The sequence below is a fragment of the Hyla sarda genome, chromosome 7, assembly GCF_029499605.1.
Source record: "Hyla sarda isolate aHylSar1 chromosome 7, aHylSar1.hap1, whole genome shotgun sequence".
Classification (NCBI taxonomy): domain Eukaryota; kingdom Metazoa; phylum Chordata; class Amphibia; order Anura; family Hylidae; genus Hyla; species Hyla sarda.
The window spans coordinates 215,635,718-215,653,963 of record NC_079195.1 but is presented as its reverse complement, the minus strand read 5'-3'; the positions used below and the strand labels follow the sequence as shown (position 1 = coordinate 215,653,963).

Below are 18,246 nucleotides of genomic sequence, written 5' to 3'. Positions count from 1 at the left end.
TATCGCTGGCCGCAGCAATGCCCCGCCTCGGCCGGTGATAGGCTGAGCGCACTGTCATGTAAGGAGCCTGGACAGCAGGGATAAGATGGGGCCCGGGCTCCGTACATGACAGTGCGCTCAGCCTATCACTGGCCGAGGCGGGACATTGCTGCGGCCGGCGATACGCTGCCTGCAGTGTGACGTTCCAAGCCTATGAAGCAGGGAGCCAAGCAGCGCTGGAGAAACGGGAATGTAGGAAGGTGAGTTATAGTTAGGTTTTTTTAAGTTTTTGCAGCCCGGGCACAGGAAAAGTTAAAAGATTTGCGCCGCAGTTCTCCTGTAAACCTAATCTGTTACTCTTTTTTTATATTTTTTTTATTTCAATTGCAATGATGGGCAGAGGCGCCAAAGCCCCAATATATGAAACATATTTGCAGATAAGACCTCTATACCAGTGGTCTTCAACCTGCGAAGCTCCAGATGTTGAAAAACTACAACTCCCAGCATGCCCGGACAGCCAACGGCTGTCCGGGCATGCTGGGAGTTGTAGTTTTGCAACATCTGGAGGTCCACAGGTTGAAGACCACTGCTCCATACAGATGCGGGCAATACCGATGCGGGCAATAAGTTTTGCAACATCTGGAGGTCCACAGGTTAAAGACCACTGCTCCATACAGATGCGGGCAATATTGGAACCCTTCCATTAAAGGGGTATTCCAGGCCCAAACTTTTATATATATATATATATATATATATATATATATATATATATATATATATAAACTGGCTCCGTAAAGTTAAACAGATTTGTAAATTACTTCTATTAAAAAATCTTAATCCTTCCAATAGTTATTAGCTTCTGAAGTTGAGTTGTTGTTTTCTGTCTAACTGCTCTCTGATGACTCACGTTCCTATGGGGATATTCTCCCATCATGCACAGCTCCCGGGACGTGACATCATCATTGAGCAGTTAGACAGAAAACTTCAGAAGCTAATAACTATTGGAAGGATTAAGATTTTTTAATAGAAGTAATTTACAAATCTGTTTAACTTTCCGGAGCCAGTGGATATATAAAAAAAAGTTTTTGCCTGGAATACCCCTTTTAAGACAGAAAACCCAACAATCCTCCCTGAAATAACACTGACAAAAGTAATAAAGAATAAAAATTTACTGAAAATGAAATGATGAAAATCAGACATTACGTCGGAATTGTGGTTCAACAGAATCATAACAAAAAAAACGAACAAATTTAAACTGGCCCGGACAAAACTTAAATTGACACTGTCAGAATCAAAAACTTTTTATATGTTTTACATCTTGGCAAAACATTAATCTTTCTAATATATATATGATAAAAAAAATGTTATCTCCTATTCTTATAGAAATCTTGGCATATAAAAAAAGACCACTAGGGGTCCCCATACCATCCAGAACATAATCCTGTCCGGCTGCAGCATCATCTTTGTCCCAGCTGAAGCACAGGCAGGGACAAAGTCCAGGAAGTGAGGCTGGGACTAGCACTCCTCTGTGCTCACTCCTGTCCTATCAGACTGCAGCATGAAAACAAAGAGGAGGGGGTTACAGAGCAGTCTGCAGTGATTGGATGAATAGACCCAGCACAGCACAGCAGACTCTGAGAGGAAGCGAATGCATGGTGAGCGAGGGTGGGCTCAGTGCTTGCTTCGGACACGCCCCCTTCCTGAGCAGTGGATGTCAGAATGAGTGAGCAGCAGAATAGAGGGATTTGTGAGCTAAATACAGAAGCTAGACACATAAAAAAAGACATGTAAAGAATCTGCATGACCTAGTGAGTAACATATAGAAGCATTATTTTTCTATGATATGATAGGATCACTTTAATATTTTTTTTGCACATTTTTTTGAGGCAGTCACTGCAATTCCTGTAACTCTTTAAGAGACTTCTGCATTGGTCTCCAGGTATCTTCACCCACTTTTCATATCTTTTCAATAAGCTCCAGTTTTGTCTCATCTGTCCTTAGGTTGCGCAACAAAATATTATTATTAATTTCAGGGACCATCATTTTTGTCCAGGACAGATTCATTCTGTGGCACCACAATTCAGAAGCAATGTCTGATTTATATTTGATCATTTTCAGTAACTTGTTATTAAAGGGGTACTCCCGTGGAAAACTTTTTTTTTTTTTTTTTTTAATCAACTGGTGCCAGAAAGTTAAACAGATTTGTAAATTACTTCTATTAAAAAATCTTAATCCTTTCAGTACTTATTAGCTGCTGAATACTACAGAGGAAATGGTTTTCTTTTTGGAACACAGAGCTCTCTGCTGACATCATGACCACAGTGCTCTCTGCTGACATCTCTGTCCATTTTAAGAACTGTCCAGAGTAGGAGAAAATCCCCATAGCAAACATATGCTGCTCTGGACAGTTCCTAAAATGGACAGAGATGTCAGCAGAGAGCCCTGTAGTCATGATGTCAGCAGAGAGCTCTGTGTTCCAAAAAGAAAACCATTTCCTCTGTAGTATTCAGCAGCTAATAAGTACTGGAAATTTTAAGATTTTTTAATAGAAGTAACTTACAAATCTGTTTAACTTTCTGGCACCAGTTTTCATGGGAGTACCCCAGGACTCAGCCCATTTGGACCTTAAGGACTAAGACAATTTAATTTTTACGTTTTCGTTTTTTCCTCCTCCCCTTTAAAAAATCATACCTCTTTTATATTTTCATCCACAGACTAGTATGAGGGCTTGTTTTTTGCGGGACCAGTTGTTCGTTGTAATGACATCACTCACTTTACCATAAAATGTATGGCGCAACCAAAAAAAAAAATACTATTTGTGTGGGGAAGTTAAAAAGAAAACCGCAATTTTGCAATTTTTGGAAGGTTTTGTTTTCACGCCGTACAATATACGGTAAAAATGACTTGTGTTTTTTATTCTCTGGGTCAATACGATTAAAATGATACCCATGATTATACACTTTTCTATTACTGTTGCGCTTAAAAAAAAATCGCAAACTTTGAAACCAAATTAGTACGTTTAAAATCCCCCTATTTTGAAGCCCTATAACTTTTTCATTTTTCCGTATAAGCGGTGGTATGAGGGCTCATTTTTTACACCGTGATCTGTACTTTTTATTAATACCATAATTGCTTATACAAAACTTTTATTACATTTTTTATAAATTTTTTGGGAATAAAATGTTATAAAAAAGCAGCTATTTTGGACTTTTTTTCTTTACGTACACGCCGTTCACCGTATGGGATCATTTACATTTTATTTTAATAGTTCAGATATTTACGCACGTGGCGATACCAAACATGTATATAAAATAATGTTTTTACCCTTTTTGGGGGTAAAATAGGGAAAATGGGACAATTTACGTTTTTATTGGGGGAGGGGGTTTTAAAAAATTTTTTAACTTTCTTTTTTTACTTTTATTTTTACACTCTTATAGTCCCCATAGGGGACTATTTATAGCAACCATTCGATTACTAATCCTGTTCAGTGCTATGTATAGGACACATCACTGATCAGGGTTATCGGTCATCTTCTGCTCTGGTCTGCGGGAAGGCAGATCAGAGCAGAAGACTCCCGGAAGGCAGCGGAGGCAGGTGAGGGGACCTCCATCTGCCGTGCAGGATAATCAGATCGCCGCGGCAGCGTTGTGGGCGATCCGATCATCCTGTTAAGTGACCGCGATGCTGCAGAAGCCGTGATCTGTATTGATCACGGCATCTGAGGGGTTAATGGCGGATATCCGCGGGATCGCGGGTGTCCACCATTACCGGCGGGTCCCTGGCTGCGATCCACAGCTGAGACCTGCCGCGCATGATGCCGGCATCGCTCGGATGCCCGCGGTTATGCTCAGGACGTAAATGTATGTCCTGGTGCGTTAAGTACCACATCAACAGGACGTACATTTACGTCCTGCGTCATTAAGGGGTTAAAGGAAAGCTGTCAGCAAAGTCACCCGCACTAACCAGTGGATCCATTGCTGCGTTCCTACGTTATCTTCCTAATTGTGATTATGCAAATGACCAGTCAGTGGCACAGGCGGAGTTACAATGGCGGCCTCGGGCATTGTAACGTCTGAGTGCTTGTCCCGCTCATACATATTCATACAACCCCCTCCGCCTCCCCGCCCTGTATTTACTTCTACTGCGCATGAGCTGCTGATGGCAGCGGCCATCTTGGATCATCAGCACATGTGCAGTAGGAGTAAATACAGAGCAGGGAGGCGGAGGGGATTGTATGAATATGTATGAGCGGGACAAGCACTCAGACGTTACAGTGCCCGAGGCCGCCAATGTAACTCCGCCTGTGCCACTGACTGGTCATTTGCATAATCACAATTAGGAAGATAACGGAGGAACGCTGCAACGGATCTGTGCATGGTAGGCAACGTTTTTAGCAGCGTGACCCGCACTACCGACCAGGACCACTGGTTGGTGCAAGTGAATCTGCTGACAGTTTTTCTTTAACTTGTTATTCAATCTAACTTGTTATGTCTTAACTTGTTATTAATTATTACTTTCAAGTTAAACAGTTTCAAGGTATTTCAGGGAGCATTATGGGTTTTTCTGGCTGTAATGAAAGGGTAACAACTATTTTGTCCACGTCTGTATACAGTGATCCCTCAACTTACAATGTCCTCAACATACAATAGTTTCAACATACAATGATCTTTTCTGGACCATTGTAACTTGAAACCAGACTCAACATACAATGTACGGACAGTCCAGATCTGTAAAACGTGTCAATGGCTGGAAGAACTGACGAATCGGAATGGACATTTACACCTGTACTACTGAAGTGCATGCACTGACTGTCTGGTAGCGCCCCCCTACAATACAGGGAGATATAACATGTTCTGAACACTTTACCTGTATTACTGAAGCGCATGCACTGACTGGTGTCTGGTAGCGCTCCCTACAGTACAGGGAGGTATTACAAGTTCTGTACTCTTTACCTGTGCCAGGGTTACCTGCTCCTTTGGACACCAGGTGAGGGCGGCTACATTTTGTGTGTACTGTACAGGACCCTGAAGAAGCTCCTGTCCTCTATATAGACTAGTCATTTCCAACCAGGGTGCCTCCAGCTGTTGCAAAACTACAACTCCCAGCATGCCTGGACAGCCTTTGGCTGTCCAGGCATGCTGGGAGTTGTAGTTTTGAAACAGCTGGAAGCACCCTGGATGGTAAACACTGACATAGACAGTGATTACAGCTCCCAGCAGATCTTTCTTACTTTTATATGTAAGGATTTGCTTTATCTGTATTAGTTATCTACTTATTTTTCTTTAATCATCACTTTTTCCTATCTTTGGATGACATTTTGGTGGCTTCAGAACCAATTATCAGGTTTCCATAGAGTTATGGTCTCAACATACGATGGTTTCAACATACAATGGTCGTCCTGGGAACCAATTAATATTGTAACTTGAGGGACCACTGTATAACTTTGTTTAGCATCTAGCTATGCATCAAAAAGACACCTTCTTCTGTTTCATTTAGAGGTTGTTTCCAGTTTTATTGATTGTATTCACTGTATCATGAAAAGTTCCAATATACTTTATACATCAGTCACTCACCATTTTTAAACATCACTGCTTGATGAAAGAAAGTGGAATCATTGGGGAATATTTACCTAAGTCAATTCTCCCCCATTCTGGTGTAATATATGTGCCAACATTTAGAGCATCTTGGCGTCTGTTCATCTAAAACACATTTATTGGCCTAGATTTACTGAACAGATATATTTACAGCTTACACTGCTCAGTATTCCTCTGCAATGTCCTCCATGTTGCTGCTGCTTCCGAGGGTGTACTATAGAGAATATAGGGGAGCAGGATCCCGTCTTCTGTGTGTGTCCAATGAAAACTGGTAAAAAAAAATGCCACGTATAAGTTATATGTTGGCCATAGATAGCGCTACTCATCATTTACCCACACAATAGCTTATTCTAAAATTGTGCTTGAGCCTGCATGTACACTTTATTCTGCATACATTACAAATCCCTTTAAAGGCAATGTCCACTTTTTCAACAATTTTTCTGTAGTTACGATGCATCTAAAAGAAAATGTTTTTTTTTTTTTTTTTTTTTTTGCTGACGTAACTTTAATAGGTTAGCTAAAAGCTGGGAACAGATGGAAGGGAGTATGACTGCAAAATCAGACTACACACAGCAATGGCATGACAACATAGTATCGGCAGATAAGAACCATTTGGCCCATCTAGTCTGCCCAATAATCTGAATCCTATCAATAGTCCCTGGGCGTATCTTATATGAACATAGGGCCAAGGACGGGCCTCAGTGTTCAAAAAACATACATTATCATATATTGTTTAGAATGCCAGATAGTTAAAGGGGTACTCCGGTGGAAAACTTTTTTTTTTTCTTCTTTTTTTAAATCAACTGGTGCCAGAAAGTTAAACAGATTTGTAAATTACTTATAATAAAAAAAAATCTTAATCCTTCCAGTACTTATTATTAGCTACTGAATACTACAGAGCAAATTCTTTTCTTTTTGGAACACAGAGCTCTCTGCTGACATCATGACCACAGTGCTCTCTGCTGACATCTCTGTCCATTTTAAGAACTGTCCAGAGTAGGAGAAAATCCTCATAGCAAACCTATGCCGCTCTGGACAGTTCCTGACACGGACAGAGGTGTCAGCAGAGAGCAATGTGGACAAGACAAAAAAGACATTCAGAAAGCAAAGAATTTCCTCTGTAGCATACAGCTGCTAAGAAGTACTGGAAGGATAAAGATTTTTTAATAGAAGTAATTTACAAATCTGTATAACTTTCTGGCATCAGTTCATAAAAAAAAAAAAAAAAATGTTTTCCAGCAGAGTACCCCTTTAACCCTATTGCTCAGACCTGACTCTCAGCTACATATACTCCACTGTTTGGTTTCTCTCACTTGGCTATTTTCCCATTGAAAGTGAATGGATTGGCAGCATGCCTCTCCATTTACATAGAGGGCCGAGGAACGCCTGTTTTGATGATCAGTAGGGTCTGACTGCTGGGTCTCGTATTATCCTTTAGCTAGATGAAAGGTTGTAATTTTGATGCTCAGGTTCTTAAAAACAAATAAGAAAATAACCATACTCACCTTTCTTGTTCCCCCAACTTCTTCTGTTCTCATGGAGCTCCAGTCTGGCTGCACACTGCTTCCGGATTTGGGAATGGTACATGATATTGTTTTCTCAGCCAATCACTGGCTTGGGTGGGACACTACTGCGGCCACTTATTGGCTAAACTGACCTTACTACATGCAGTCCCCAAACCTGGAAGCGCTGCACAGCAGGACCTGAGCTCTTAGTATTTGAAGTAGTATGGGAATGAGGAAGGTGAGTAGTTTTTTTTTTTTTTTAAGCACCAGTATGAGAACCATTATATACAAGGCCACAGCACAAAAAGTGGAAAACACAGTCTCTTGTAGAAAATGCAATGTTTGGGAAACGTTGCATTTGGGGAACAGTGGTTGACCACAGGCACGGTGGATTGGTCTGGTGCTGTCTTCTACTTTTTTGCTATATATGATAACAGATACTCCCTACAGGGGTTGTCCTGAGAAAGAAACAATCGGTATATGGTGTCAAAAAGTATAATAAAGCAACTTACTAATACAATGCTATTAGACTGTCTGGCTTTTAACTGTGAGATCAGGTCACACTCTCTGAAACCAAAGCTCAGTCCCTTCTTCCCTCCCTCCTCTTCTGTCTGTTGAGGACCAGACCATTGATGTGAAGAGGGTGAGCTCATATTACTGCTCATTAGATTTTAAAACTGCAGGAAGCCTTTCTCAATCACAGTAGTTTCTAGCAGAACATACTCATTGCTGATTTATCTGATTAAAGGGGTATTCCAGGGAAAAACTTTTTTCTTTATATCAACTGGCTCAAGAAAGTTCAACAAATTTGTAAATTACTTCTATTAAAAAATCTAAATCCTTTCAATAATTATCAGCTGTTGAAGTCGAGTTGTTGTTTTCTGTCTGGCAACAGTGCTCTCTGCTGACATCTCTGCAAAGAGTAGAAGAGGTTTGCTATGGGGATTTGCTTCTAAACTGGGCGTTGTCCGAGACACGTGTCATCAGAGAGCACTTAGACAGAAAAGAACAACTCAACTTCAGAAGCTCATAAGTACTGAAAGGATGAAGATTTTTTTTAATAGAAGTAATTTACAAATCTGTTTAACTTTCCGGAGCCAGTTGATATATAAAAAAAAGTTTTTTTCCTGGATAACCCCTTTAAGGCTTCCTGCTGCCTTAAAATCTAATGAGAAAATATGGACTCCCCTCTTCACATAAATAGTCTCCTCCTGAGCATACAGGGGGAGGAGGGAAGGGAGCTTTGCTTTCAGAAAGTGTGATGTGTTGTCACAAGGACTTACATTCGAAGTCCATCAAGGTCATGTGACACAGAGCTAGGAGAGAACACGCTCTTTTCTCATGGACATATAAAAGTTTTATTTTTTTTATGACATTTTTTTTTTAAGTAAAAAAAAATTCAGTTTTTTAATGTACAATGTTTTTCTCCAATTCCAGGCTTTGTGTGGCTGTTCCATCACTGTGCCAACTTTAGACGGTCGAAACATCCCCATGACAATAAATGAGGTTATTAAACCGGGAATGAGACGGAGGATTATCGGGTACGGACTCCCTTTTCCAAAAAACCCAGATCAACGTGGAGACCTTCTGGTCGAGTTTGAAGTCATGTTTCCGGACAGCATTCCACAGTCGGCAAAGGAAGTCCTGAAGCGGCACCTACCCGTGTCCTAGAGGCCGTAGGGTGATGAGAAGGCAACATAAGCACATTCATATAAAGCAATGTTTCCCAACCAGGTGCCTCCAGCTGTTGCAAAACTACAAATTCCAGCATGCCCAGGCAGCCGAAGGCTGCCTGGGCATGCTGGGAGTTGTAGTTTTGCAACAGCTGGAGGCACCCTGGTTGGGAAGCACTGATATAGAGGAAGCCTCCAGACAGACTTCAAGATCCTGAACCATGTGCTCAGCAGGACACTACCACAGTGTCCGGATGGAGAATGTGTGTTCAGTATGAGGACGTTTTATACTGTTGCCATTTTTCGGTTTCACAGGCTTACGGGTGTTTCCTATATGAGCGTTTCTGTTGCTTGCGATATAGCATATTATTGGTGATGATGCAAACTCTTCAATAGTCGTAGTTCTTGCTATTAGAACAGTGTTTCCCAACCAGGGCACCTCCAGCTGTTGCAAAACTACAACAGCTGGAGGCACACTGGTTTTGCAACAGCTGGAGGCACACTGGTTGGGAAACACTGCATTAAACTGACCAGCGTATTCAGCATCGGACTTCAACCCTTTCAGTGTTAAAGACGCTTAGGCGTTATGTGAGTTCCATAGTTTACACACAAAAGGGAGATTATCTTTTTTCATACCAAATTGCCGAATTTGGACCTGACCTCTTCTGGGTATGTTAAAACAGAATCTTGGGCAAATACAGTTCGTGAAAGAATACATGGTGATTAGTAAGTCCCTTCTGTCTGCCAACTAATAGGGTTATCTAGAACAGAGTCCCCCAACCCAGTCCTCAAGGCCCAGCAACAAACCAGAATTTGGCCATTAGAGAAGGTTCTTGGGTGTGCAGTATGACGTCTAGAGCAGAGGTCCCAAACCAAGTCCTCAAGGCCCACCAACAGTCCAGAATTTGGCCATTAGAGAAGGTTCTCTGGTGTGCAGTATGACGTCTAGAGCAGAGGTCCCAAACCAAGTCCTCAAGGCCCACCAACAGTCCATAATTTGGCCATTAGAGAAGGTTCTTGGGTGTGCAGTATGACATCTAGAGCAGAGGTATCAAACCTAGTCCTCAAGGCCCACCAACAGTCCAGGATTTGGCCATTAGAGAAGGTTCTTGGGTGTGCAGTATGACGTCTAGAGCAGAGGTCCCAAACCAAGTCCTCAAGGCCCACCAACAGTCCAGAATTTGGTCATTAGAGAAGGTTCTTGGGTGTGCAGTATGACGTCTAGAGCAGAGGTCCCCAACTCAGTCCTAAAGGCACACCAACAGTCCAGGATTTGGCCATTAGAGGAAGTTCTTGGCTGTGCAGTATGAAATCTAGAACAGAGATCCCCAACCCAGTCCTCAAGACCCCCCAAACAGTCCAGGATTTGGCCATTAGAGAAGGTTCTTAGCTGTGCTGTATGAAATCTAGAACAGAGTGCTCAAGGCACATCAACACTCCGGGATTTGGCCATTAGAGAAGGTTCTTGGCTGTGCAATATATAGTATAGAGCAGAGGTCCCCAACCCAGTCCTAAAGGCCCACTAACAGTCTAGGATTTGACCATTAGAACAGGTTCTTGGCTGTGCAGTATGAAGTCTAGAACAGAGTCCTCAAGGCCCACCAACAGTCCAGGATTTGACCATTAGAGAAAGTTCTTGGCTGTGCAACATGTAGTCTAGAGCAGAGGTCCCTTGCCGGAGGTCCCCAACTCAGTCCTAAAGGTCCACCAACAGTCCAGGATTTGGCCATTAGAGAAGCTTATTGGCTGTGCAGTGGAAAGTCTAGAACATAGATCCCCAATCCAGTCCTCAAGGTCCACCAACAGTCCAGGATTTGGCCATTAGAGAAGGTTCTTGGCTATGCAGCATATTAGTCTAGAGCAGAGGTCCTTAACCCAGTCCTCAAGGCCCACCAACAGTTCAGGATTTGGCCATTAGAGGAGGTTCTTGACTATGCAGCATATTAATCTAGAGCAGAAGTCCCCAACCCAGTCCTCAAGGCCCACCAATAGTCCAGGATTATATTAATAATTTGAGTGAAAATTCAAATGGAATTGTTTATGGTAGGTAATAATGGCGTAAGGATCCATTGTAGAAGAAACAACCTGTGTATGGTGTCAAAAAGTATAATAAAGCAACTTATTTATATAATGTTATTAGCCATAGTGCACAGATCTCTCCATGTCAGCTGAGCTGTCATCCCTTCCCAGGCTGTGAATGCAGAGAACTTGCATTTCTGCCCCCCCTCCCCATCTCCCCTCCTGTCTGTTGAGGACCATTGATGTAAAGAGGAGTTGCTCATATTACTGCTCATTAGATTTGATGATAGCAGGATAGCCTCTCTCTGATAAAACAGCCTTGAGCCTGTTCTGATGAAAACTACCGTGATTGAGAAATGCTGTAACACCTTAAGGACATTGGGCATACTATCACCAATGGGGCTAATGCCAGACCTTTAGGTGCCGGGATCAAAGTTGAGTCTTTAGGTGGAAAATTGAAAGGGTTGAGGCTATAAGAAGTTGAGGAGGAAAAAATGAAAGTGCAAAAGTAAAAAAAAACTGATGTCCTTAAGAGGTTAATATCTAAGGTGCAGTAAGATGAGCTCCCCTCTTCACATCAATGGTCAAGTCCTCAGCAGACCGGAGGGAAGGGGAGAGCAGGGATGGAGCAGACTGCTTGTAGAGAGTGTGACCCGACCTTACAGCTCAGCTTATATAGAAGATATGTGCATTGTGGCTAATAACATTGTATTAGTAAGTTGCTATATTACACTTTTTGACACCATACAGAGGTGGTTTCTTTTGCTGGACAACTCCTTAAAGGGTATGCATCCCCTAAATGCAGACCTTGTGGGTGCTGTGGGGCTTTGGAAAGAGGGGACAAAGTCCAGCGCTTTTTGCTATTTTGCGGCAATATCAGGACTACATTGTTAGCACAGAAGGGAGCAAGGTCATAAAAAGATCCGCCTATTCTTCAGTGTACAGCACTGGGGTCCATGTTAAACTTTACAGGGCTGTGTTGTAATACACAGCTATAGGTAGGATCCTTCCCACGGTGCTGCTCCTCTTCAAAAACCAGTTGTGATTCCAAGCTTTGAACTTATTTTTGAAAATAGCACAACACAACGCGTTTCAGGGATATATCGCCCCCTTCATTAGGTCAGTGCTATATGACTGGGGTCCATGTACATATTAAAGGAGATATCCAGTGCTGAAAAACTTATCCCCTATCCTAAGGATAAGTTTCAGATTGCCCCCCCCCCCCCCCCGCGATCTCCTGTACGGGGCCCCGGCAGCCCGCGGGAAGGGGGTGTGTTGACCCCCGCATGAAGCGGCTGCTGACTCGCCCCCTCAATACAACTCTATGGCAGTGCTGGAGCGCTGCCTTCGGCAATCTCTGGCTCTGCCATAGAGTTGTATTGAGGGGGCATGTCAGCCGCCGCTTCGTGCGGTGGACGACACCCGCTATCTGACCAAAAAGCCGGTACCCCGTACAGGAGATCGCGGGGGGCCCCAGAGGTCGGACCCCCCGCAATCTGAAACTTATTCCCTATCCTTATTATAGGGGGATAAGTTTTTCAGCACTGGACTACCCCTTTAACTAACTTTCCAAATTATTATGACCGTAAGGCCTCACCTGGCAGAGCTGTGGGCAAATAGCCTATACAAAGGCAAATGTAGTCCCCATCACTTCAAATGATGTACTGCTGTACTGTGCCCTACTTTAAAGGGGTACTCCGCTGCCCCAGCGTTCAGAACATTTTGTTCCAAATGCTTGGAGCAGGTGGCGGGGGGGGGGGGGGGGGGGGTCGTGATGTCACGGCCGCTGCTATGTGATTTCACACCACGCCCCCTCAATGCAAGTCTATGGGAGGGGGCGTGGCGTGAAGTCACAAGGGGGTGTGACCGTGATGTCACAGCCCCCATTTTAAAGGAATGCTGGGTGCTGCACAGAGATTGTGGGGGTCCCAGCTGCGGTACCCCCGCGGTCAGACATCTTATTCCCCTATCCTTTGCATAGGGTATAAGATGTCTAGGAGCAGAGTACCCCTTTAATGTGTTTGAGGGAGAGAAAGTTCAAGCATGTTAGATTTCAACAGTGGGAGCTGAGATTGGTTTCACCACCAATAATGGTCCAACCACCAACGTTCTTATACACATGAGGCAGTTTAGGCTCTGTTCACATCTGCACTAGTCATGAGCCAGATTCCATCTTTTTTGTTGGGAAAAATAATTATGCGTCATTGATCTTGCTCCCTCGGAGGCTATGGGCTCTCAGACACTACCCAAATGCTCTAAACGTCAGTCTACCCATAGAATAGTGGTCTCCAACCTGTAAACCTCCAGCCATTGCAAAACTACAACTCCCAGCATGCAACAGCTGGAGGTCCACAGTTTGAAGACCACTGCCCTAGAATTTATTTTGGTTTCTTCAGGAGATAAGGGTTTACCACCAGAGTTATAACGGCTGTGGTGAAGTGGATCCGCTGAGCCTGTGTGGATGATGGCGTGGGCCGTACCAGGGAGCTGAGTCTAAGGTGCCGTTGGTTTTCACCAGAGCCGCTGCAAAGCGGGATGGACTTGCTGCTGCAGGTGGCACCTAGGTCGCTACTTCTGATACGAATAGTCTACACAGGGTGCCGAGATGAAGCGTGGCACAGGAAGGATAAGGCAAACTCGAAGTTGGGGACAGGCAGGAAGGTCAGAACAGGCGGCACTGGAGCGTGGACAGGAAACGTATCACGTGTGCCCCAGAGGGCAGATACCCACACGCTGGTGACCTGGCACAGCGGAGGAAGCAGGAGCTGAGTAACGGCCCGGCGTTCGCATGCGGGCGCGACTCGCGATGCGAACCACGGCACCGCCGACAGAGGAGGACGAGGCAGGAGAGGGCTCGCGGCCAGGGTGTCTGGCCAGAGCGCTAGTTGTAACAAGAGTCTTATCTCCATCTTCCTACTAAATGAAAGTCAACAAGGTGTAGGCATATGGGGAAGTCAGGGAGACAGCTGTCAATCTATCAAGTGTTTGGCTGACAGCCACCTTGTGTATAAAGTTTACCTCCGATTATAAACTTTCTTCAAATCAATAAAAAGAAAGTAAATCAGTATACAAAAGGCAGAGCTTAGACAGATCACTGAGAGATCAGGTTACATCAGCTACCCACAGACGAGAATAAAGAGGTAAGGGGGAAGGAACAGCTGCAGAGAAAACATACAGAGTCTGCTGCATCTAGCAAGTGTCTTGCCGACTGTACTGCTTATTACTGCTGTATAATGTCCACACTGCTTCAAACTATGCTGCTGTGAATCAAGCATTGAAGCGAGATAGTACAACACATGTAAGCAGCAGCCGCATCCATGTACTGTATCTCTATCTCCCTCATTGTGCGGTGGCCCCCCATTTTCCTTCTGCCCTTTCCATAGACGCTTTTAAGCAGCTGCTGTAATCTGATCTCTCAGTAAATTGATGATCTTGTCTTCATTTCTGCCTCAGATTTACCAGTGAATTTAAAGTTAGTGTTCAGTGTCTGGGGGCAGGAGGAAAGAGGTCTGATGATTGGAGAAAGAGGTATTTTTCTCCAGTAAGATATGTTACACCTCTATTGATTTATAGAAAGGCAAAAAGCAGAACTTAGACAAATCACTGAGAGATCAGGTTACATCAGGTGCTTATATACATGGAGGTACATACATATAGAAGGGGAGTAGGCAGCTACTTACTTGGCTGATAATAGGGCCTAGAGGGGCCCCCCTTTAGCTATTTGCCTATGGGCTGTGTTTGTTATTGCAGCATTCATTGGAGTGCAATACCAGATACAGCCCATGAATAAGAGTGGAGCTGTTTCAGAAAGACTCACATGAACAATCACATGATCCCTAATCCATTTATGCCAGTGGCTTCCAAACGGCGGACCTCCAGCTGTTGCAAAACTACAACTCCCAGCATGCCCGGACAGCCTATGGCTGTCCGGGCATGCTGGGAGTTGTAGTTGTGCAACAGCTGGAGGTGTACAGTTTGGAGACCACTGGTCTATTTGTTACAGCATATGTTCTGCATACTATTGGTATCCATTCTTATTTTAGGCAAACAAACATGGTGATGGGACTAGGCAGGACTCGCTTCACTGTTATGAATGTACTCAGGGACATCGAAAAAGTCAAAAAAAAAAAAAAGTCAAAAACCCCATAAACTTCAGGAGATTTACCGCCAGCAGTTTCGGCAGCTACCAGCAGTTCTTCACCCATTTCCAGTTCCAGTACTGTCATACGCTCATCCCAGTGGAATAGTAGTTAGGACTATTGTAATGCACTTTAAAGAACATATATAGAAAAAAAAAATTATATATATTTGAAAAAAGAAAGAAAGCCTTGGTCAATGTATACTTTATTTCAGAAGGCAATGCAAGCTGAAGACGATTTTTTTTCTGTGCCTTTTATTTGTTTTTATTAAAAGCATTTGCTTTGTGACAGTGTTTTATTTTATTTAGTAGTGGAGTGGCTTTTATTATTATTATTATTATTATTATTATGTTGTCATGTACATACTAAGGTTGAGAATAGCCGCTCCAGAATTCCGCTTGGAAAATAAGGTGCAGCAGCCTCCTGTTGTTCTCAATGGGATTCTTCTGCACTGTTCTGCCACAGAAATGATGGACTCCAGACACGGCCTAAAGAATGAACGTGTTAATTCTTTTGGCGGAATCCGCTCTTAAATTGATTGCTGGCTATTAAGATGGCACACTTCCGAGCGGTCCTAGCTGGCTTGTTTTGGTAGCACCTATTCTGGACAGATTATTTGTACCTCATATCCCATCCTCAACTCCTGTCCTTTTATGGCTACCTATTATCCCCTGCTCATATCTTGTCCTCATATCCTGATCTTATATACTGTCCTCATATACTAACCTCACATCTTGTCCTTATATCCTCACCTCATATCCCATCCTCTTATACTGTCCTTATATCCTGTCCCTATATCCAGTCCTCATATCTTGACCTCATATTCAGTTTTAATGTCCCATCCTTATATCCTGTCCTCATATCCTGATCTCATATCTCGTCCTCATATCCCAACCTCAAATCATGTCTTCATATCCATTCCCAACCTCATATCCTGACTTCATATCCCATCCTCATATCCGACCTCATTTCCTGTCCTTATATCCAGTCCTCATATTCTGTCCTCCTATCCCGATCTCATATCCAGTCCTTATATCTTCACCTCATATCCCATCCTCACATCCGACCTCATATCGTGTCCTCATATCCCGTCCTCATATCCTGACCTCATATCCCGTCCTCATATCCTGACCTCATATCCCGTCCTCATATCCTGACCTCATATCTCGTCCTCATATCCCGACCTCAAATCATGTCTTCATATACCAACCTCAAATGCCATCTTCATATCCTGTCCTCATATCTGACCTCATTTCCTGTCCTTATATCCAGTCCTCATATCTCGTCCTCATATCCCGATCTCATATCCCGTCCTTATATCCTGACCTCATATCCTATTCTCATATCTCGTCCTCATACCCGGACCCCATATTCCGTCCTCATATGCTGATCTCAAATCCCTTCCTTCTATCCTGACCTCATATCTCATCCTCCTATCCTGACCTCAAATCCCAATCTTATATCCCATCCTCATGTTCCGGCCTTATATCCTATTCTCATATCTCATCCTCCTATCCTGATCCCATATCCCCCTCTTATATCCCATCCTCATATCCTGTCTCCCAAACTAACTATTCTCTGCACCTCCCTGGTGGACAGTTGGTAGCGGTAGGATGTTTAAAAGTCCCGGCCAATCTCTGCAGCTCAAAAGTAGTGTAATCAGGGGATGTATAACTTGCATGGGACTTCAGACAAACTCCCCCACTCTCTTATAAGGTAGTTGGTTGGGATGGATTTGACTCTACTATATTTTTAAATGACATATAAGTAACATGTGTACCAAGTTTCATTGTAATATCTCCAGCCATTTATGCTGGAACGTACATACAAATGCTGAGCTTCATATACTGTATATAGAGTTAAAGGTTTTCCTGGTCATAACATATTGATGACCTCTCCTCAGGATAGGTCATCAATATCTGATCAGTAAGTGTCCGACTCCTGACACCCCCCACATATCAGCTGTTTGCTAGAGCTGCGGCACCTACATCTACACCTACACAAAGACCAGACGCAAACAGCTCCATACATTGTGTAGTGGCCACACTGGGTAACTGCAGTTCAGCTCCCATTGAAGTGAATAACAGCTAAACTGCAGTACCCCAGCATGGCCACTACACAATGCATGGCGCTGTTTGCTTCTGACTCAGTATGTGGGCACTTCCTCTCTGGCAAACAGCTGATTGTTGGGGGTGCCTAAAAGGGGTACTCCGCTGTAAAAAATGTTTTTATTTTTTGCCAGAAAGTTAAACAGATTTGTAAATGACTTCTATAAAAAAAAATCTTTACCCTTCCAGTACTTATTAGCAGCTGTATGCTACAGAGGAAATTCTATTCTTTTTGAATTTCTTTTTTGTCTTGTCCACAGTGCTCTCTGCTGACACCTCTGTCCATGTCAGGAACTGTCCAGAGCAGGATCAAATCCCCATAGCAAACCTCACCTGCTCTGGACAGTTCCTGACATGGACAGAGGTGTCGGCAGAGAGCACTTTGGTCAGACAGAAAGGAAAGGAAATCTAAAATGAAAAGAACTTTCTGTGGAGCATACATCTGCTGATAAGTACTGGAATGATTAAGATTTTTAAATAGAAGTCATTTACTAATCTGTTTAACTTTCTGGCACCAGTTGATTAAAATTTGTTTTCCCACTGGAGTACCCCTTTAATGTTGGACCCCTGTGATTAGATATTGATTGGCTATCCTGAGGAGAGGATATGTTGTGACCAGAAAATCACATTATTGGAACCTGTATTTTTGTATTGAAACAATCTGCACCTATTTATGTATTATTGGCAGCAACTGGGTAGAGCAGAGATCTGGGTACATTATAAAGTGGTCTCCAAACTGTGGACCTCCAGATGTCGCAAAACTACAAATCCCAGCATGCCCGGACAGCCGTTGGCTGCCCGGGCATGCTGGGAGTTGTAGTTTTGCAACATCTGGAGGTCCTGGTGCAGAAGAGTCACTTTCTAGGTGTCTCTTTGAATCCAGGAGCCAATGTTGGCCTTGGTCTTCTCAGAGGGCACAAGGGTTACAATGATAAATATTAAGGGGACATTGTATCAGAACCAGGACTGTCGGTGTCGGTTCCTCTCTCCCTGTATTAGTGGCCGGTTGCCCATCTCGGAGAACACTTAGGAGCTCTGCTTTTTTTTCAGAACAATTCTTCATGAAGACATTTCGTGCTGCCCTTGGTTATATCCTCTCAGCCAGATGATCCTTGGATCTCCACCAGGTGAAGGTTTGTACCTTTTAAGGCCATTGTTTACAGGATCCCTAGTAACACCCTGGGAGTACACAGACCGAATGATGGATTCTAGAGAATTCTATCCAAGGC

General features: G+C 43.4%; 1 protein-coding gene across 2 annotated transcripts in view; it reads left to right on the top strand.

Annotated features, from left to right (window-relative positions):
• DNAJB4 (DnaJ heat shock protein family (Hsp40) member B4) overlaps positions 1–15,195 on the top strand; it is a 52,809-nt gene extending 37,614 nt beyond the window's left edge. For both annotated transcript variants that reach the window (XM_056532616.1, XM_056532615.1), the window contains exon 3: positions 8,516–15,195. In XM_056532616.1, the coding sequence (XP_056388591.1) occupies positions 8,516–8,749 (234 nt within the window). In that variant the 3' untranslated portion in view covers positions 8,750–15,195. The remainder of the gene's footprint in view (positions 1–8,515) is intronic.
• The last annotated feature ends 3,051 nt before the right edge of the window (positions 15,196–18,246 follow it).